Raw genomic sequence first — 21,632 nt, forward strand, 5'->3', positions numbered from 1 at the left:
GTATAACAGCAAGCACCACGTTAAATGTGAGAGCTGCCCATAGTGATCTATGTTAAATTACCCTGGACATAAAGAAAAGCCTCCCTTTTTACAGAACCTCAACTATCATGCTGAATTATTAGGCTGTTTGGGTTACTGGGATAGGATATTTGTCCTAAACACTGGCTGGGGTAAGTGGAGGTGGAGCTAAATGATAAACGTAACGATACCAGTGTTATACAGGGGTAAACATATTCAGAGGAATACGTTTTAACCACTATTGGGGGTTGAAATGAATTTTCTTTCAACGTTCTTCTTATGCTTCCCAGGCAAAGAGCTAAAAATAAATGTGAGACTTTGTGGAGAGGGGGAGTTGGAAATGATTTTTTTTTTCAAATGCAGCAGTAGTGGGAAAGTGTGTGTGTGTGTGTCTGTGTCTCACATTTCTCTTTCAGACTGTGCTGTAGTCCATGAGGTTTGGAGTGTTCTGCTACAGACAGCTAGCTAGCATTTCATAGAGTCTGCAGTTTCTGTCTTGCTAAGGTTGTGTCCTGTATTTTGCAACCCCTCAATTTTTTATCTACAGCATTCCGAATTTTTTTTTTCCGTGTGGTGTCGAGTTATATTACACTGATGTTGTTTTCCTGAAGTCCTTGACAAACATTGGTTTATTTCCCAACAGATGCTGTAGTTCATACCCCTTCCTCTTGCCAAAGTATCATCATTGCTTCTACCCTCTCTCCCTGGGCTTTTGAATGATAAAAATGGGCATTTAAAGCAAAACATCTCTTGGACTGCAGATATTGTAACGTACAGATGGCCATTACTCCAATTAGCATGCTAAATGTTTGCGTGAACAGACAACTTCTCTCCACACTTTGAGTGCCCAGTGTGGCATTTAATCTCCCCATGCAATCATCACAACTGCTCTTTGATGTAGCTGAAGGGATCAACAGTGTGACGCAAGGCTTCTTTTTCAACCAGCACTTCCCTGGAGTGCTAATGAAACAGCAGGTCTGCTCCACCCCGCCGAACCCTCCGCGGGAGCTCTTTTTGTTCGGTTCTAGGGCTGTGGTAGAATCTAAACCGAAGTGACACTTATAGGCACAGCCAAATGGAAAGATGGAGGAACTGGCTCTCACAGGGAGAGGTAAACCTTTGAATAGGTAGATTGACAGGTAGTGAGCTCTGCAGAAATGGAAAGCGTGTACTTCTTTTGTGGCACCGAGGGTCAGGAGTAGAGCGTTGCAGCGTCGGCAGAATGGCCGTGGTTAGATGTGACACACTGTCAAGCGTTTCATTGCACCTCTGTGGCGACAGCAAACACAGCTGGCACCTCGCTCACGATGCTAATTCCTGGAAGCGCGGGGCCTTTGTTCCCAATGTTTGTTTTTATTTGGATGGCATGTTTGACTTGAACAGTAAATGGCAGGGTGGAATTGCCACCACTTTTGCTACCACTACATTGTAGAAAACACATTCTACATTCATTTCATACAGGGGATCATTCCTGTTACGCAGTACCTTTTGAGCTCTGAAACTTAAATTCACGAGTTCACGCTTGCAAATAAAGAGTCAAAGAGTATGCATGTTTGGCATGCTGTCCGAGGGGAGGGCTCCGAGCCTGGAATTTGGCCCGATCCCAGAGTCCTGGGATAGGAACCAGCTGAGAGTAAGGAGTTGGTGTGGCAGAGGGATGCAGAAAAACTGTCGAGGAACATATGAGTCGGCTAAATAGGCCTCCTCTCGTGCTGATTGAATGTGTTCCTCCTGAACTTTGTTAATAAAACATCATAAGATGAAAATGTTTGTTGCTAAAGGACATTTTTATATAAAAAAGTATATTAGACTTTTTCTGGTCAAGTTTGGGCACTTAAACTATTTATAACTTGATTTTTACATTAGATAGAAAATGAACAAGATGAGTAACAGGATGAACCTAATGGGATGAGCTAAAGTTAGCCTTCATGAAGATATCAGCTGGAAGATCGTATTTTACCATCTCATATATATATATATCTGTACCATATCGGTTATCGTTACTTATTCGTCATTTAATTGTCCATTATCATTTCCCCCTCCACCCCCCCCCCCCCCCCGCCCCCGCCCCCGCCCCCCGCCCCCTTACCATTTATATTACCTTTGCTGCCATCAAAAGTTAACTTACAGGTAATACAAGTTACATGTATGTAACAATGTGCATTATAATTTTCAGTAGGAAATTTAATATATATCTATGTAATATTTTTAATTTTTTTGCATTTTCAGTGATTTCGCTTTTAGTGTTTTTACTTTAATTTATTCTGACAAAACAGTATAGAATATTTTATCAGCCATTTATCGCTTTTTGGACATAACATGAAAATAGTCTTCGGCTTATCAGTATGGAATAAGAGAAAACTAATATGATTTCCATCTTTAAGAATTGTGTATATTAATATATCAAGAGATATATGCTTTATGATGAGGACATTAAAAAAATACTTCATATAAGGAATCCAGTTTTTGCAATTTTTAACTTGCATGTAATAAACACATCATGCAGTTATTCATTTATCTAGAAAGCTTTATTTGTCCGGGACCCCAGCCAAAGCCATTAGGAATCATGAAAGCGTTTTTTTTTTTTTTTTGCATTTCCACTCATTTAACATTTGGTTATTGATGCCCACAGAGCGGTGTAATACAAACCCACCGCTTTATGCCACATAATCAGTTCTCCTTTGAGATTAATTACTGTGGATGTCCTGATTAATTAAGCATGGAAGAGAAGAATGGTTGTTTGGAAGAAACAATTCAAGGTCAGTTATTTGAAATAATTGTGCTGAGGATGACCCAGTGATCGTTAAAGAAGATGCTGGTAAAAAATAAAAAGAGAGATATTGTTGGCACAACAATGCTTCTTGCAGATTTGTGTTCCTGTAGATCAATGGGGTAAAGCATGGTGGTGGCAACGGCCCAGTCACAGGTTCGGTTGAGTTCCCAGCAATGTGCACACTGAAATAGGTTTGGAAATTGTAAGGCTAAAAGCACAAAATGTTGCAAAAGATACTGATTTTTTCTATAAAGTAAAAAGGATAATACTTCTGAATAGTAAAGCTCAGATAATATTTTTTTGTTGTTGTTGTTGTTGACATTTTTCATCAGTCACTTTTTTTTCATGCCAGAATTGTGCACCATTCAGAATTGAATTTTGAACGCCTTTAAAATTCTCTTTCAATTCCTGATTTTGACCTGAGGGAGCAAATAGGATTCAGAATTGCAAAACAGATTCAAATGTATAGGATGTAGGTTCAAATTCAAATTCATTTAAATTCAAATAAAGTAATTTAATAATATAATGTCGAGACACAATTTCAATGTTGACGAAGTTAACTTTTGTGGACTGGGGCAGATAAACACTTAGTTTCCCCAAATTCCTTATGAATTTCTTTGAATTGCAATTCAGTAAACTCCTCTTCATGTTCCAATTCAACTTGCTGTCAAGCCACTTTAATTCAAATCCACACTCATGAACTTTCCGGAGCCAGTCCAATTCTGAATTTTGCCCAACCGTGGCTCATGCAAATCCTCATCCTATTTTGATGTGTTACACCCTAATGGCAGACGCAGATGCATTCATAAAATCCGCCACAGTGAAGAATGAGTCTATATTATTTGTTATATTTACAAAGCATATAAATACCATCTCTGTTTGCAGCGAGCATGTGTACTCGTGCGCTTCTGTGTGTTGTCCCTGTGTGACAGACACTTTGTGAGAGGGCATGGACCTGTCAATGCTCAACACTGTTATCAGTCCAGCTGCCACCAAATAATATTTTCATTCAAATGACAAAATCCATTACCTGAACCTGGGGCTCTAGCGAGTGCATTTAATGGCACAATTAAACTCCAACAGCCTAGTATCTATTGAGCAATTAACCTTTGATAAACCAATTAATGTCTAGCATTTGATGACAGAAGTTGGGCCTGGAGGAGTCATATTTGAGTTTAATGGAACGACTCCCAGTCCTAGATTAGCTTAGCGCAGCTATAAAATTGTCAGAATTCCTTGTTTTCTGCCGTATTGATTCTTTTGTGCTGAGCCATCGCTCACTTTTGCAGATGAGAAAAGAGAAATCACCGAAAAGCATGTGGCAGAACAGAGGAGCTGTCAGTTATTATAAAGCCGAGTTCGAAGAATTATTGATAGCAGTGTGAACATGTCTCCAGACACTGCTTGATTATTTCCTACATGATGTGCAAATGCTAGTTTCCTTTGATGTGCGATGCTTCATTGTCTCTGGCAACTTCCTCTAAAAGATGCTGCCTCTCAGGTCACCATGGAGACCGTCATCACACAAATATAGGCAGACTTGCTGAAATACTGGCTCTCCAGCTGCCATCCTTTAATGTGGTTGTTGTGGCTATAAAATAAGTATAAACACGTCAAGAGGATTTACCACCTGTCTGGAGGGCTGGTTAATGTGCGTTTCCTGAGATCCCAGGGGATCTCGACAGAGGAAACGGTTTGATATCTGTTCTGCAATCATGCTACCGTTGAATGTTGTCACGTTGTCAACAGAGGCGCACCGCGGGTCATCGTCGGCCTGTCATTCATCATCAGTAACGTGACTCAGACAAACCGGACAGTGCCTGATCCCATTCGCCATTAGCAAAAGCTCCACTCGTGAATTTATCTTCTCTTAGTCTCCAGCAATATCATTTTCCCCAGCTTGACAGCCCTCAAGCCTCCCGAATGCAATAATAAAGAATTGATTATATTCTTTATGGAGCGCAGAGGGCCCAAATGTGTTTTGTGTTCTTTCTCCTATCAGCTGTAATGAAAAAGGGGAAAAAAGGACGGAGGTGAGTTGATGAATGTGTGGAAGTGATTGCGAATAGTTTGTGAAAGGTTTACATTACCACCGAATACCATCAGTCTTCTTGCTGAAATATCCTCACTGACATGCACCAAAACACTAGGTGGATTTTGTCACTCGTTCATCGATAAAAACAGAATAGAAAAACGTTCGGCCGTACATGTTTTGCACTGTAGCACATAATGAATTGAAAGTCTGGCTGAAAATGTGTTATTGTGGAAGGCCTCTCACGTATTGATGTAGGTTTTAATTTCCTGCTCTCCCCACGTTTGCCATTAGCATCTGATACAAGCGTTTAATGAAAAACAACCCCCTCCCTCCTCCAGACTAAACTGTCACGGCGAAATAATGAAGCACACAAAGCACCAGGAAACTAATAAACCTCATATTTCTTTTGACATCAACATGAAATCATATGAAAATAATACTTGCGAGAACAGACTCTCGGCGTAATGCCTGTGTATTGTATTTCTGAGCGAGATGGCGAAAAATGATGGTGGGGCAGTAAAGGACCTGTATTATCCTTGAAATGAGCTTACTTTTACCTGAGTGTGGGACATTTTATCAGACCTAATGAACAATGGCTGTCATGTGTGTCAGCTACCTCAGTAGTTTAAGATGACATATCATCACTTATATCATTAGAGATGAGGTTTGAGGAGGTGGTGTGAATTATGATATTTTGCCAGTTCGTCATAATCATCACCCGCTAGAACATTTGTCATCAAAACCCATCCCATGAAAATCCATGAACCATTTTTATAATTTATGCCAGTTCATTTTTAATAATCCGTCAGTCCTTGAGAACAAATTGAGAAACCTGATTTGGATTTAGTGAGGTGCGATAAATTCAAACGGACTGGAGTGTGATGTATGCTCTGAGATCTTGTTAATTTGACGGCAGTCCTTCATGCAGCGCAGACGTTGTGCAGAATCAATAATCGGTGTATGTCAGGTTGTTGAGTGATGTGCATTTGATGTGAATTCGATTATGGAATGATTTCAGAGAGACAACAATACAGTTGTAGGTTGTCTTGGCAACTAAAATTAACGAGCATACAATGGGCGTCATCACGATCGTGTTCTGTCAAATGATTCCCTCACATTTGCATACAGTAATACCACTTACAGTGCCAAATGCAAATTCGGTGTTAGAAAGCTGTATGAAAACATGAGGGGAAATTAAATCAGGTACTATAAAAAAATAACAACACAAGTATAAGATGGATGTTGCTGTCAGCGATATCTGATATTTACACAATTAGATCATGTTTTTGTGACAAAATTTTGTGGCAAATTCCTGGTGTGCCAACATGCAATGGCTAAAAGCTCCCACTCAACATCTTTGCAATCTGGCAGGCTGTCCTGCTTGGGGAACGCTTTTCTGAGCTGTTTAAATCTACCATGTCCTGTTTGGCCAGAAACTCATTATAGGCCACCATCTGCAAGTGATGAACAAAATCCAGATTCTCATCTCCTGGCACCTTTCGTTGGTCCTCTGGGACGGGGAAAGAGTTTAAACAGACCAAGCTGTGTCTTTTCAATGTGGATTCAGATCTTTTATAACAAAGATATGGCATGTTTGCATTATGCATTCTGAAACTGGTAGCGGCTGACACCATAAATGACAAATTCTGCTCATGTAAGGTTGTTTAAGGAGCTCTCGTGGAACAAGCTGGAAGTCGACACTTAGATGGGCCTGTTATGCATGCATCATCATCTGTTTCATACAGTAACATACAGAAGAGTCAAATCCAAAGATAATTTCCCAACATGTATTTTCATTGGTCGCTTTTAGCAACTGTGTGATATAATTCTCTGCTTTTTTGTCCCCTTGGTTGGTTGCGCTTAGCTGGTGAAACTCGTGGGATTGAACCGTAGAGAGGGACTGGAGGGGAGGACACCCCTCAGCAGATAAGCAGGATTTGTGTCTGGGAAACTGGAGATTGCAGGCCTGTCTCTCTGAGAATTACAACAGCCACTCAATGCAGACTTTACTCAAACCTTTGTACGGATCTGAGGGACTTGAGGCAGTGACGCATTCCAGTGCTGTTATCACAGACATTGGCTTGGGTCAACCACGCTTTTCATGTTATTGCTTTTCTTTTAGAAAGGACACAAGAATCTGAATGAGAAATTCAGAACATAAAAGATTTATGAACATGAACAAAGTAGAAAGTGTAAATACTGTTCTTGTTGTGGAAAGTTACTTTACTGAACTGAATCTGACGGTACTGATGCATTGGCTACTTACAGTGAAGACTTCGAAGACTGTTAATATTTTTACATGTTTTAGGCTGACATGTTAGTTGTTTTCTGTGTTAGCATCATTGTTGCATCACAGTAACTTTTAATATACAATAATTGCATCGAATTCTGTCATAATGTACTCACCATCAAGTTGTTCCAAACCTGTATGAATTTATTTATTCTGCTGAAAAACAAAAGAAGATGTTTTGAAGAATATGGGTAACCAAGCATTTGATGGGCCCCATTGACTTCCATAGTATGGGAAAAAAATACTATGGAAGTCAATGGACCCCATCAACTGTTTTGGTTACAGACATTATGACAGAATTTAAATTTTTGGGTGAACTATCCCTTTAACCTCATATATCTATTGTTAATTTTTCCATCAACATGAAATGTGGATATAAATACACATTTCACGCTGATGGAAAATGTTTAACATTTTTGAAAAATCCAAGTATGTATAATATATATTCATTTCTATCAGCATCAATTTAATGATTTAATTATCATAATCATCATGCTTTTTTTGCATGTTGCTTTTGTTGTTGACGAAAACACAACCAAACAAAAAATAATCTTTGTTATCAAACATTTTCATCTGTGACTTTAGTAAAGATGAGATTGCAACCGTTTGGAAGCACATATGAACTGGCCACTGAGCAATAGAGGGCCGGCAGTCTGTTGATATAATATAACCAGCAGAATGGAGTTTGCTTAGGGCCTTTTTTACATTGAGCAGGGTTGTCTTGAGGCAAAGAGGATGTGACAGGGTGCATTAACTTGATCTGTCCCTGTTCTGAAGGATTAAATGGCTATCCTTATACATTAGCCTTGAGCTAAATGGCCATCAACCCGCTCACATATTGTTCAGTCCTCACGGTCAGTGTTACACACGCACATGGACTCTACGCCCGGTAACCGTTCATGGTTTGTTTCTCGACGAATTAAAAAAGAAACAGCTTTCCACACTGTAAATCGACCGTGCCGTGCGAGCGGTAAGACCCTCTCAGATGCTGAGGGGGGCGACCACATCGATCCCTTTCCCTCTGCTCAGCGAAAACAGGGAGATACAAATCTAAATTGAAGTCCAGGGTGATTTACAAAAGGGGAAAAGAAAATGAATCACTGCAGATGTCAGGGCGAACACAGAGTTATAATTCAATTACCTACATGTGGAATGACATTTGATTTAATCTGAACTATTAATGCCAGTGAGGTCAAGCCAAAAGAAAGGGCACTTGTCTAGTTAGTCGCAATTAGAGTGTAAATCTCAAATGTCTCTAAGGCGGGGGAAAATGTCATTTGCAGAATAACTGGCTAATAACGTGGTTCCCCTCACCTTTGAGTAACCAGGCGGCGCTGAGTGAATCTAAATCATGCAAGACTAACAGTAGAGTCATTCGAGAAATTTGTCCGCCTTTTGTCATGGTTGGATAAGAATTAGTGGGAGCACTCGATGAGTCGGTACAGAGCGCCGAGCACCCACTAATCCTTGTGAACAAACACTGGGAATTAGGAATCTTGGCAAGGGCTTAGGGAGATGCTATATGCACATTGTCATGTTGTTCCCTTTTCGCCTAATCATCCGTGTCATTTCAGGCGTCTTAAAGTGGCAGATCGCTTATAACATCTCAGGTTATATTAAGATTTTGTTGTGGATGATGCGCTGCAGCTAAATTACATCACCATATCAACCTATAAAATCCCAGAGGATGTTTGGATAAGTATGTATTATATATGCAGTTCGATTGGTTATTGATTTTGCAGCCGCATGCTCCGCAAAGCAGGACACGCATTAGACGGCTTTTATCTGCATGCATCAGACTCCATCAGGCACGCTTGTACTGCCACCTCAAAAGGGCCCCATGCATGTTATTGTCTTCTATTTTAAGTAACTGCCCACTGGGTGGTGCAGAGAATGAAATGAGTAGAAGTTTGAAGTCGTCGGTCTCCTACAGCGCTGACAGCGCGGGTGTGACTGATATTGTGAATTTAGTTGTCTCTCCAGAAAAAACTCTTCTCCCCCTGCACACTCAACATACCCCCAAATGTCAGATCTGTTATGATGTTATGGCAGTTTTCTCCACCAGGGTGAAATACCCTGCAAATTGTGACAACTTCTTTCACCTTAGTTAGTTAGTTAGTTAGTTAGTTAGTTAGTTAGATATAATCGGCTGTAAACTAACAGATCTGGACAGTGTTTGCTTCTTTTCTTTTTTTTTTGCGTTTATTCATCTCATAAATTATGCATGATTAGATTCATGGCATCCCGAGTTAGTCATCTAGTCTTGTTATTGCCATCTTCTCTACTGGTTGGTGTTGTAAATGACTTCAAGTAGTCAGAAATTGGAATTCAATTCAGCCAGTGATGTTGTCCTTGTCCTTTTGGGTACATTTTTGGTCACCATGAGGAAAACAGCTTATAAGTCATACTAAGTGATGTTTTTTTGAAAATGTAAAAATGCAGATAGTTTTCTGTGATGGGTAGGTTTAGGGGTAGGGGTAGTATAAAAATCATTATGTCTATGGAAAGTCACCATAAAACATCTGCACACAGCAAGTGTCCTGTTCACAAAGCAACTTACAGTAGCGTCTCAAATACTGTCTGTATGAACGAGCCACAAGAGTCAAGCTTGTATTCTCTTAACAGTAACCAGTGACAGTGACCAAAGTAATACCAAAGATGGCGATGTCCATAAAACTAAAGTCTTATCACATTTGACAAGACAAGAGTCCAATTAAGCCCAGAGTTAATCTTTTAAGACAGAAGCTTCAATGTAACAAGTGCTAGCCGGACGCCTTTAACCACTGCATTCGTGTCTCACGTCCTGTCTAGCATCTCGATCTTGACACGGCATTAGAGTCGCGCCAATCTTTGGTCACGCATAAAACATAAAACTGACGGGAGCCACTCGGTGGAAAACAGTAACTGGATCTAGAACCTTCAGATCATATCTCTGTCGCTGTGAGTTACTGGAAGCAAAACCACACACAAAATCCATTAGCATAGCGGCTCTCTCACACTGTCTGACATGACAGACAACTAGTTGTCCACTGCGGTTCCGTTCACACAGCGCAGGTTTTCCGAGAATGCGGTTGTGAGTTCTGAACATTTATAGAAAGCGGTTGTCACTCCTGTAAATAACCATACTGTGTGTGAACATAACTATATTAAAGGTTTACTACACCCCAAAATTTTATTTCTGTCATTAATTACTCACCCTCATGTCATTCAAAACCTGTAAGACCTTCGTTCATCTTCGGAACACACATTAAGATATTTTTGATGAAATCCGAGAGCTATCTGACCTCCCTATAGACAGCGACACCATTACCACTTTCAAGGCACGGAAAGGTAGTAAATGCATCGTCCATGTGACTAGAGTGGTTCAACCTTAATGTTATGAAGCGACGAGAATGCTTTTTGTGCGCAAAAAAACAAACAAAAATAATGACTTTATTCAACAATTTCTTCTCTTCAATGTCAGTCTCATATGCTGTTTACATTGTAAACAGAGTGCAGCGCTTCCAGGTTCTACGCCAGAACGCCGGCTTATTATTGGCTCGCTCCAGGGTCAGCAGCACATGCATGCGTTGTGGTGCTCACATGTGAACAGCATCGTCCAATAATGAGCCGGCGTTCTCATGTAGAACCCGGAAGTGCTGCCCTGTGTTTTCTACTAACTAACCCTTTAAGGACTCAAATACAGGACTGACAACTGTATTGTGCTGCTTTGTGAATGTTGTGGCCTAACTGTGGTTCATTCCTTTTTAACCCAATACTGAAGTTTCGGTGTGAAATACTACTCTTTTTTTTTTTTTTTTTTGCATGTAATTTTCTTTGTAACGTATTTGAGAAAGTTTCATTTTTCATATCTCCTCAGTCTGATATCATACTTGGATATTACTTAAAAGAATACATGACCACAATCCCTAATATATAGAAGATATAAATTCTCTCAAAAATGGTAGATTCCCTCAACGTGAATAACAATGGTTCCACTGCACTGCAAATCTCTAGTATCTTTTCTTTGATGTTCCTCTCTGTAAATCCCATCATTAGGCATTGATTCATGCCATGAATCATAGTGACAATACGCAGCCACATCCACCCTCTCTTAAGACTGGGAGGCGTTTTGACAGTGCATACAAAGGGAGAGATGGAGGTCATTCTCACTCATCCTGAACACAGCACAATACTCGCTGATGCGTTCACAATCTATTCCAGAAATAAAGCAACAAGACAAACTGAAAGCCACTGTTATGTGCCCCCTGTGAGGGCAAGTAGCAAAGCTGTCAGTCAGTGAGGCGGTTAGAGATTCAGCCTTATGGTTTTCACAGGGCTGAAAGGGGGCTTTATAGACAACACTGGGTAAGAAGAGCACCAGGAAATTGCTCTGTGAAAAGCGATAGTACAATGACGCCTGGCACTTATGAAATCAATGCACATGCAGTACAAAATTTATGTAAATATGATTTAAATCAATTACAGTAGTACAGACCCCATAGCTTTCACACATACTGATTTACCCAAGGGCTTGCATAGTTTGTTTATTGTTTAATTGTTGTTTTTTAATGACAAAATATATATTCAGACTCATAATTCAAAGGTACAGATAGTGTACAAGGAATGTTTCACAATACATCTAAGCTCTTATGTGTCTTATTATGAAGTATGATAGTCTCTAATCGTAAACATGAATAAACATGATCTTATTTGCGTTAATGAAGTGTGAAGCATGAGTGTACTAATGATTTGAAAAAATGAATAACACATTGTTTAAAATGACAATTCAAGTAGTCATTTAGCTGAATACAGTAGGAGATACTAGATTACAATCCTTCACTGCATTATTAATGTCATTTTATTTTTTATTCACCATGTATTATTTATGCAGAAACAGATGGGACTTGTTTAAAATGTTAGATTAAATAAATAGTTTATCCAAAAATGATTATAAATAAATCATTATTTACTCACCCTCAGAAGCAATCACATTTGATGAGATGCATTGAAAAGTGTCAACGTTAATTTAAAAGCAAGTGAGGAGAGCAGTGAATAATGACTTAAACTTGACAGATTTGAGCACTATTTGCATTTCATGAAAAAAATCTGTGAAGATTCCACAAAAAATAACTGCAAATAGGTTTTGAAATAAAATAATGCCAACATTTTATTTTTTCTTGGGTGAACTATCTCTTTAACAGCACCAATCATAAGTCAAGGCCTGCTATCAAAATCATTTTCATCTGTATAAATGGAGGTTAAAGACTTCATTCTCAATGCATTCATGTTCATCAGTTTAAGCACTAGTATGTTAAGCACTCCATTGTGCAGGTCATAAAGGAAATGGGCAGGACTAGGCTTCAGTAATGATTGGAGTTGTTTAGTCCATCTGTTCTGAATCCCTCTGGGTGGCTGTTGATTGTAGGGTGAACAAGAGTACTGAAGAAAATGTGATGAAATAAGGCCATGAGTGACGGCTTGATTGACTGTAATCAGTCCCAGGTTGAGCCTTCCACCTCCTGTTGTCGTCGCCTCATGATCTCCTGTAGCTCTGTATCTCCACGACCCCTCTGAGAGAAAGAAAGACTTTCAAGCTCCATTTTGCACTGCATTTGAACGTTTAATCTGCACAAATTCAGATTAACATAAGTGATATTGCTCTGTGACAGACCTCTAATTGAGCTTTCTGCACACTGAGCTGACTGAAGACACGGGAACCCTCGTCCCCGCACACGGCTTTCAGCTCATCCTTACTGAGAGAAAATAGTTGAGCCCCGTTCAGAATACCCAGACATTCCACCACCCTGGAATATTAGAGAGAATATTACATCAAATGCATCATGTTTTTTAAAGGAGTCATATCACGAGGAATCTAATTTTATTTGATCTTTTGAGATAAATTGCTACATTTACTATGAAAATATACTTGGGCAAATTACTAAACAGTTGCACAACCTATTTGTTACAGTTTCCAGGCACTAAATGAGCTGAAATAGTGGCTTGAATATTGAAATTAAGTCACCGTGTTTCTTATCAGCACAAACCCGCCTTCTTTTTTATGTAAATTAGACTCATTAAAGACAGCACTTTATTCAAAATGACTATTTGCCAGTCATAGTTTACGTTAAAGCCGTGGTAGAAGTATATTTTTATTTAAAATAGATGTTTGCCAGATTTTATACCCCCCTATAACATTCTCAATAAGATTTGATTTGTATAATATTTAATAATTTTTGTTTACATATTATTATGTGTATTTACAGTATATCTTTATCATAGTCTCCCTGGAGCAACCTGAGGGTAAGTACCTTACTCAAGGTTACATGGTTCATCACTTACGGGGTTTGAACTTGCAACCTCAGTTAACAGCCCATACGTTTAACCACTAGGTTACAAAACCATTAAATCATCTGAAGTGTCACATGTCGCAGCTCACGTGTCACTCACGGTCTGGAGAATCCCTTTGCGTTGAGCCAAGCATTGACCTCAAAGGGCTGGGATTCATACGTGATGGGCACGGATGAACTTGAGCGCTCCACCCGAAAGTTTCGAGCTGGTGGCTGGGCCTTGTTGTCAGTTATCCTCTTCAGCAGTTCATCATTTACCTCCTTCTGTTGGTTGCGATCTGGAGAGATAGGCAGAAGAAGCGAGAGATAGAGAAACAAGCACTGGGACAGAGACACAGTGAATAAGATTGCCCTAGACAGGAGCAATGAGCTCTGGTGGGAACCTGCAATCTATGTACATAAGAGCACTCTCACACCAAATTCATTTCCCACTTCTCTGAATTTGTTTTTTTTGGCAGACTCTGCCCACTCTCCATCTCACAGCGAATACAGCAAGCAGATAAGAGGTACGTACTATCTTTATCCCGGGAGGATTTATTCATCTCCAAAACCTCTGCGTGATTTACAGGGCCAGCAGAGGTACCTTTGTAAGGATTCACAGCCTGTAGAGATGGGGAAAACAGAGGGGCAGAAAAAGAAAGAGTCAATCCCTGGCATGTAAAGTAGGAGAATGTGTGCACTTTCCACGTATAAGGTACAAAAAAAGTATTTTTCAATTTTTCCCCAAGTGATCGGTAAAAGGAAGTGCTTAACCTTCAGGAAATGGTCTGATATATTATATTAACCTATTTCTATTTATTTTCTATGACGTGTGCAATTTTTTCAACCCTGTTAACACATTTTATGACTTATACAGTTTAAAGCTTCAATGTAATATTCTCAACGTAAACATAAAACTTAAATAAATGTATTAAATAAAAATGTTATGAAATATAATATAAAATATAAATATACAAAAAAAACAGGACAAGCCAAATTCACCTGACGTCAGTTCGTCTAACTTATTTATTAGTTTTCACATTAACACTTTACAATAAAGTTTCTTTTGTTAGCATTAGTTAACTACATTAGTTAACATGAACAATACCTTGCAGCATTAAATTATCTTAATGTTCCCTTTCAAGGGAACTACCGCTGCGTCGATTGACGCTAAGGGAACGCTTCGCGTGATGACGTATTGAAGCACATGTAAAATCAGTCCAATGGTGTGACGGAACGTCAGAGGCGGGTGACGTCATTAAACCAGGAAACTATAAAGCCTGCCCAAAACAGAGCCGCACTAGCTTCTGTGTCTTCAGTAGCGCTCATTGTGAAGCTGTCCTTGTCATATTTGGTGTTGTTTTGTCTTTATATCTGATATATATATATATATATATATATATATATATATATATAAGTCATGGCGAGCAAGCAGCAGTTCAGGATGTGTGTGCACCCCTGCCTGCGTTTTTTAACGGGTGGGGACACACACATTCTTTGTGTAGCTTGTTTGGGTGAGGAGCATGCACAGGCAACACTCGAGGGTGCTGGCTGTGAGCATTGTGATGTGCTTCCAATGCGGACACTCCGATACCGCCTGCCGTTCTTTAGCGAGAACGCTCAGGCTCGAGTTCCCCATGGCTCTGGTCCCACTGCTGCCGAGGCACAGCGGTGATCACAGACATGGGGTTCGCAAATGGATCAATCAGCGGGGTTAGAGACGGGCAAAGCCTTATCTCTGCCTTCACCTGATAGATCCAGTGCCTTCTCTCAGGGTTTTGAAGCACGCGCTGCGGTTCCTTCCGCCCCGATTGAGGCACAGACACTGCAACTGTCTAGTTCTGAGGAACTGGAAGTTGTCAGTGTCGATGCAAGAGATTCTGAGGATTTGCCACCTCAGTCTCATGTATTTGAAGAGCTGGTTGAGGTTGTGACAAGAGCGGTTGAAAGACTGAGTATTGACTGGCCAGCAGATAAACAGGACGTTCGTTTCAAAAGTAAACTGGACGAACGCTTCCTACCATCACAGTCACAACCTCAACGGCGGGGCTACCGTTTCTCCCAGATCTCCACACCAAGGTGTCGAGATCGTGGGAGAAACCGGCTTCATATAGAGTGTATAGTGCACAAACATCCAGTTATTCCTCTATATCTAACTATAAAGAGCACATTTATGGGGAGATGCCAAAAATGGAAGAGACGCTTGCGAGCTATCTCTCCCCCGAAGCGGCATCTTCCCTAAAAGCTCCGGCATTACCCACTAAGCCAGTCAGAACCACATCATCTAGTGGGTAAAGCTTATTCAGCCGCTGGTCAGGCTGCAGCATGCCTTCACACAATGTCGCTGCTGCAGGCCTACCAAGCTGAATTTTTAGGAGACATGGATGAGGGTGGGGGAATTGGCCCTCAGATTTATCTCGGACCACAGATTTATCTCTCAGGGCCACCAAGGAGACGGCTAAGTCCATCGGCCACTCTATGGCAGCCCTGGTAGCCACTGAGAGGCATCTTTGGCTCAATCTGAGTAATATAAAAGAAAAGGACAAGAAATGTCTTATGGATGCGCCCCTGTCACCTTCTGGCCTCTTCGTCAACGCTGTAAATTCAGTCGTCGAGAGGTTCCAGGAGGCAACCAAGCAGGCGGCTGCTTTCCAGAAGCTCCTCCCCCGTCGCTCTCATGTCTCCGGGGCTGCTGAGCGGGAGCAGCCCCAAACTTCAAAAGCCAGCTCTTCATATCATGCCACCCAGAAGCAGACTGTTGCCTCCCGTGCTCCCCCACAGAAAGGCTGGGGACAGGGAGGGCGCTCTCACCCGCAGTCCTCGAACGGTAAGACAGATCTGAGGACCGTCATTATCTCTAAGAAGGCTGCGGGGAAGAGGTCCTGATGTCCGAGGGCTCAGGCCAATGAGGGCAGTCCCCCCTGAAGCGGAGCGGTCAACACCTCATTATACGGTGCCCATCTCCCTTCGGTGCCCTCAGGGGACCGTCCTGCCAACCCTGCCACCGCGTGCTTCAGGGCGCAGTGGTCTCCGGCGAGCACATATCTCAAGGACCACCCGGAAACGTTGTGGCCTTGGGATGCACGCCCCCTCCGAGGAGGGCTCCAGAGCAGTCATTTCAGTCATTTCAGTCGTTCCCTGCCGGTTCGCCGTTACAGGGTGTCAGGCTGATTGCACAACAAAAACCAGAAGCCAGTCTCGAGAGGCTGGTGCCACTAGTAGAATTTTTTGCAGCGTGGAAGCTACTGCCAAACGTTTCTCGTTGGGTCCTGCACCCCATAGAAAAAGGGTATCAAATACAGTTCTGGTCTCGCCTGCCCAGGTTTATGGGGGTCCTATCCACCGTGGTGGGCCCCTAGCAGGTTCTGGTAATGGAACAAGTGGAAACCCTGTTGGAGAAAGGGGCCATAGTATATGTACCTCCCTCCAACAGGGAAACAGGATTCTACTGCCGGTATTTCATAGTTCCAAAGAAGGATGGGGGGTTGCGTCCCATTTTGGATCTTCGAGTGCTAAACGAGTCTGTCATGCAACTAAAGTTCAAAATGTTAACACTGAGACAAATCGTGCACAGATCAGATCCGAGGACTGGTTTGTCACAATAGATCTCAAGGATGCGCACTTCCATATATCCATCCTTCCATATGGATGCTCTGGCACCTCTGCGCCTGCAGGGTATTTGCATCATGAACTACATTTACGATTGGTTGATTCTGGTTCAGTCGCATCAGTTGACGGTTCGGCATCGAGATGTCGTTCTCGCCCACATAAAAGAGTTGGAGTTACGGCTAAACGCCAAAAAGGCTTTCTCCGCTACAGAGGACCACTTTTCTAGGCGTGGTGTGGGACTCAATGTTGATGCAGGCACGCCTGTCACCGGCACGCATAGAGTCTATCCTTTCAGCTGTGAAAAGGATAAAGCTAGGCCAGTCACTCACTGTCAAACAGTCTCAGAGGCTGTTGGGTCTGATGGCTGCAGCATCCAATGTGATACCTTTTGGACTGGTGTACATGAGACCCCTGCAGTGGTGGCTCAGGACCAAAGGGTTTTCCCAGAGCCTTTTGCATGATCAGGGTTACGCGGCGATGCTTACGTGATAGCGAGGAGGAACAAAGCTTTTAGGGTCAGGAACTTAGCCGGTGGCTAACTTACTCCTTCAGTGGCTCGAAGGGAGCCAGGGAAAGGTCTTGAAGGACAATGGCCAGATCCCATGTCTGCACCCTGGTATGTGCTGCAGGCCTCAAGCTTTATAGTTTCCTGGTTCATGACGTCACCCGCCTCTGATGACACCATTGGACTGATTTTACATGTGCTTCAATACGTCATCGCGCGAAGCGTTCCCTTAGCGTCAATCAACGCAGCGTCTTGTTCCCTCTTCAGGGAACCGAGGTTACAGTCATAACCGTGGCGTTAATGTAAGCATTTAATAATACATTCTTAAAATCAAAATATCTGTTTAACATTAGTTAATGAACCATGAACAAACAATGAACAATAGTATTTTTATTAACTAACATTAAATAAAAAAAAAATTGTAAAACACATATTGCTCACTGATAGTTCATGTTAGCTAATGTATTAACTAATGTTAACAAATGATACCTTATTGTAAAGTATTACCGTTTTCACTACAAAAAAAAAAGGCATTTGGGCCTCTAATGCTTAAACAAAAAGTTAAAAGACATATTCATGAAATGTGCCTTGTAGAATTCAAATTATAAACCAGAATGGTGGGTGAACATTTTGACAGTGAAGTAGCTTAGACTGCAAGCTAACCTGGCTGTTGAAGAGAGCAGCACGGTTGTACTGTGGCTCTCCTGGTTTGACCTCTTCTAGTACATTACACGGCACGTAGCCTGACTGACCGCTGCGGTTCCTCAGCAGCCACCACTGTTTATTGTTTTCCAAGGTCTAGAAGAACATGAGAGTCTAGTATTAGTAATTGCATGACTGTACATGGATCAATATTTTTTTCTGTGACAAATCTATTTTTGAGACTGTTCATCGTTCATTCAACATGTTGTCTAATTTTGGCTAAAAGGTTGTGTCATACTCTGTCCCATTGATGCATCCTCTATTGGGATCCTAGAATTAAATCCCAGTGATACCAGGCTCAGGCCGGGCATGTCTAGAAACACGATTATCCGTGTTTCCAGATGGATTAGCCAATCGGGGGTAATCCCTCTTGATCACTTCAGTAGTTCTCATGTAAATAGAGTTCCTCAGGGTTGGATGCTGTTCTGAGGGAAACTGCAGACATCTGAAAGTGACAGGTTGAAAGGACGCCTTCCTACATGCTGGATTGTTGTGGGTATTGTGCATTTGCAAGGGTTTACCTGTGTTCCTATTATGTGCAGTTGCATAAGGTCTCATTTTATGCATTATAAAGTAGGCAAAACTAGATTCATGTGTCTTTGGGCCCTATCATACACCTGGCGCAATGCAGCGGCACAATTTTTTTTTTGCTAGTTTCAGCCTGACGCAGTTATCATTTTCACGTCCTGCACCTTGTTGTTTAAATAGCAAATGCATTTGCGCTCATTTGTGCGCCTATGGGCATGCTGGCAGAGGTGTAAAGTCCAGGGGTCAGATATTAAAAGTCTTGCCATATGTTTATTCCACTATGAAAATAGTGGAATAATCCAGGTGATTGGAACAAAATACTGAGGAGGACTTTTACTTTCTGAACCTGGACTTTACACCTCATGCTGGTCTAAAAACGAGGTGTGTTCAGGCGCATTGTTGGCGCGTTGCTATTTTGAGGCAACTGAAATAGACTGCACCATTGACCAACTGAAACCTGGTCTTAAGTCAATGGCACAGTATATATTTTTTGTTATTTAAAGAGCGCGTTAGTAATGTGTGCCTATAGGCGGGTGCACAACGCGCGTACACTCTGTTTATTACACACAAAGGGACACGCAGCAGCACACAAACATGTCAAATATTAAAAATAAAAGGATTACAATGTAAAATAGTAATATTGTGTACATAAAGGTATTGTGGAATCCGGCTTGTCCCATAGATGGTCTGCTTGCGCGCTTTAACCTCGCGCACGAGTAGATCTGTTTGCGCTCTGGAGACGCGTTCAGTCTTTCCGCTTGCAAATTCCGCCATGTAAATAGCAAGTCCGCCATGGTGCGAGCGCAACTGGCTTTTAAAGGGAATAGGAAATTACACTCTGATTTTACGCCCAAAACACACCCATTACTTTTTAAGAGAATAGGGACAACCCATGTGCCTGGTTCGCCGACCATTTTTCCCGTCGTTAAACTAGCAAAAGTGGATTCAGACACACCCTAAGTGCACTTGCGCCGTGCGCTTTAGACCATGCGCTTAGATCGTTAAAATAGGGCCCTATATGTTATAGGTATGTTATGTTCAATCCATTTTTCCTCAGGTTTCCCATAAACTTTTTTTTTTTATCATTTATGTTCAAACATCGGCCTACAGTCTTCTAGACGTTGAGCTCTGCATGAGCTGTAGTCGTGTTTTCTCTCCTTCTATACTCCCACACGCTGTACCTCAGACCTATTCTGCCCTGTTCCCCATCCTCCTCCACCTCCTCACAGAGGGTCATCCGTACCTCCAGCACCTCGCCCTGCTGCACGGAGAGCTCGTTGGCATTGCGCGCCACAAAGTGATAACGGATCCTGACATGTTGGAGATCGCTGTTAGACCTGTGCGGTAGAAATAGCAACACAGCACAATACTTGGAATTTCATTCATTGGTGAGGCTACAGCTGACTGCAGTTAGTTAACACTTGACAGTATTTCTGAAAGTTGGATTTAGTATTTTTAGCCTTAGATGTGTTAATGTGGTCTCTGCACCTCCTCATTTTGCTTTTGTTGTAGATACTTAAACGTCAACATGAAGCCCGGTTTGCAACCCATTCTACTTCTGTAATATGGACTGTTCAAAGTGAAACTAGGTATTCAATGTGAAAAAAAGTATGAATTTTATCCATCTGCAATTGATTGGATAAAAAGTAGGTATTTTATACCAGAATGGAGCCAGATTTGTGATAGTGTGATAAAGCATAGCTGTTTGACTGTTGGTTAACATTATCAGTAACACTTAAATTTGAAGGTCCTTTTTTCTATTTAGTATAATTAATATTGTACCTACATGTCAACTAACTCTTAATATTGGAGTATTGGTGGGAGGGTTAGGGTTAGTAGAACAAGTTGGCATGTACTTGCAAAGTTACTTATAGTCAGTAGAATGTCTAAAGGGGACCATCACAATAAAGTCTTAGCAGAAATTAAGCAGACAACATACTAATACTCTACTAATACTCTAATGAGAGTAAGTTGACATGTAGTTGCAATGTTACTTATAGTCAACCTAATGTCTAAAGGGGACCATTGAAATAAAGTGTTACTAAATTATCTAATAGCCCGCACAACCTGTCAGTGATAACGTACATGTCGTAGTTTAAAGGGAAGATTTATTTAACTTATTTAACTTATTAAACTTATTTGGAAAACCGTGCAGCAATGAATTGTTCAAAATAAGGCAATGCAAAAAGAAAGTAAACAGGGTCGATTTGGGTTTCATGTTGACTTTCAAGGAACTCCAGCAGACCAAACAACTTTGTCTAGAGGCCAGTCCATGAACAAACAACTCATTATAACTAACAAGCCAGCATAACAAGCTACTTTGAAAATCATTGTTTTTCCCCCCTTTAAATCTGTTAGAAATAAAGCAAACTTTTTGTTTTAATGATATGTTGACAAATTCTGCCACTTTTATTAAAGTAGCAAAATCCTCACAAAGCATCTATTTGGACAGAACATATGTTATCTCAACAGGGTGCATTTTACTATGAAAAGTATTGTTTCTTACCTTATAAATCTACTTTATGACAAAAACAAGCTATAAAACACTCAAGAACACTACACGATGAACACATACATGCAGAAACCGGTCTATTATAATGGACAACTTACGACTCAAACATCCTTTTTCAGAAGAGCCTGCGGTTGCTTTGCTGCAAGCGTGCCGTGAGCCGCTGCACCCTCCGCCAAGGTGGAAAGTAACTTGACGTGCTGCAGCCTGCACATGTGGTGTAGCTCATGCATATTTCAGTGGGCCTGCACAGAGCATGGAGAACTTTAAACTGAACGTACTGGTCCCCATGCATCATTAATGTGCTGGCCTACCTCTCTCCTCCTCGCCCAGTGATAGAGCGTTGAGGATAACC

The 21,632-nt window shown here is 41.3% G+C and overlaps 2 protein-coding genes across 4 annotated transcripts in view; one reads left to right on the forward strand and one right to left on the reverse strand.

Moving 5' to 3' along the window:
• Positions 1-21,632, forward strand: part of mgat4c (mgat4 family member C) — a 132,461-nt gene that overhangs the window by 89,752 nt on the left and 21,077 nt on the right. Inside the window, exon 3 of one of the 3 annotated variants that reach the window (XM_056261189.1) lies at positions 13,904-13,951. The exons of the other annotated variants lie outside the window; for them this stretch is intronic. The gene's annotated coding sequence lies outside the window, so the exon portion shown is untranslated. The remainder of the gene's footprint in view (positions 1-13,903; positions 13,952-21,632) is intronic. 3 annotated transcript variants of the gene reach the window in all.
• eps8b (epidermal growth factor receptor pathway substrate 8b) lies at positions 12,230-21,470 on the reverse strand. Its single transcript, XM_056261194.1, has 7 exons — positions 21,379-21,470; positions 20,012-20,105; positions 18,202-18,336; positions 13,960-14,047; positions 13,546-13,723; positions 12,770-12,902; positions 12,230-12,668 (listed from the first exon to the last, which is right to left on the reverse strand). Exons 1-7 carry the CDS (start codon positions 21,387-21,389, stop codon positions 12,591-12,593), a joined length of 717 nt encoding a protein of 238 aa, XP_056117169.1. The 5' UTR covers positions 21,390-21,470; the 3' UTR covers positions 12,230-12,590.

This window comes from Rhinichthys klamathensis, unplaced genomic scaffold (assembly GCF_029890125.1).
Source record: "Rhinichthys klamathensis goyatoka isolate OS25496 unplaced genomic scaffold, OSU_Roscu_1.1 h1tg000181l_1, whole genome shotgun sequence".
NCBI lineage: Eukaryota > Metazoa > Chordata > Actinopteri > Cypriniformes > Leuciscidae > Rhinichthys > Rhinichthys klamathensis.

Coding starts and splice junctions, on each gene's coding strand:
- eps8b (XM_056261194.1), bottom strand. Junction 18,337..20,011: donor AGCAGGGCGAGGTGCTGGAG/GTACGGATGACC, acceptor ATGTTCTTCTAG/ACCTTGGAAAACAATAAACA. Junction 12,903..13,545: donor GCAAAGGGATTCTCCAGACC/GTGAGTGACACG, acceptor CTAATATTCCAG/GGTGGTGGAATGTCTGGGTA.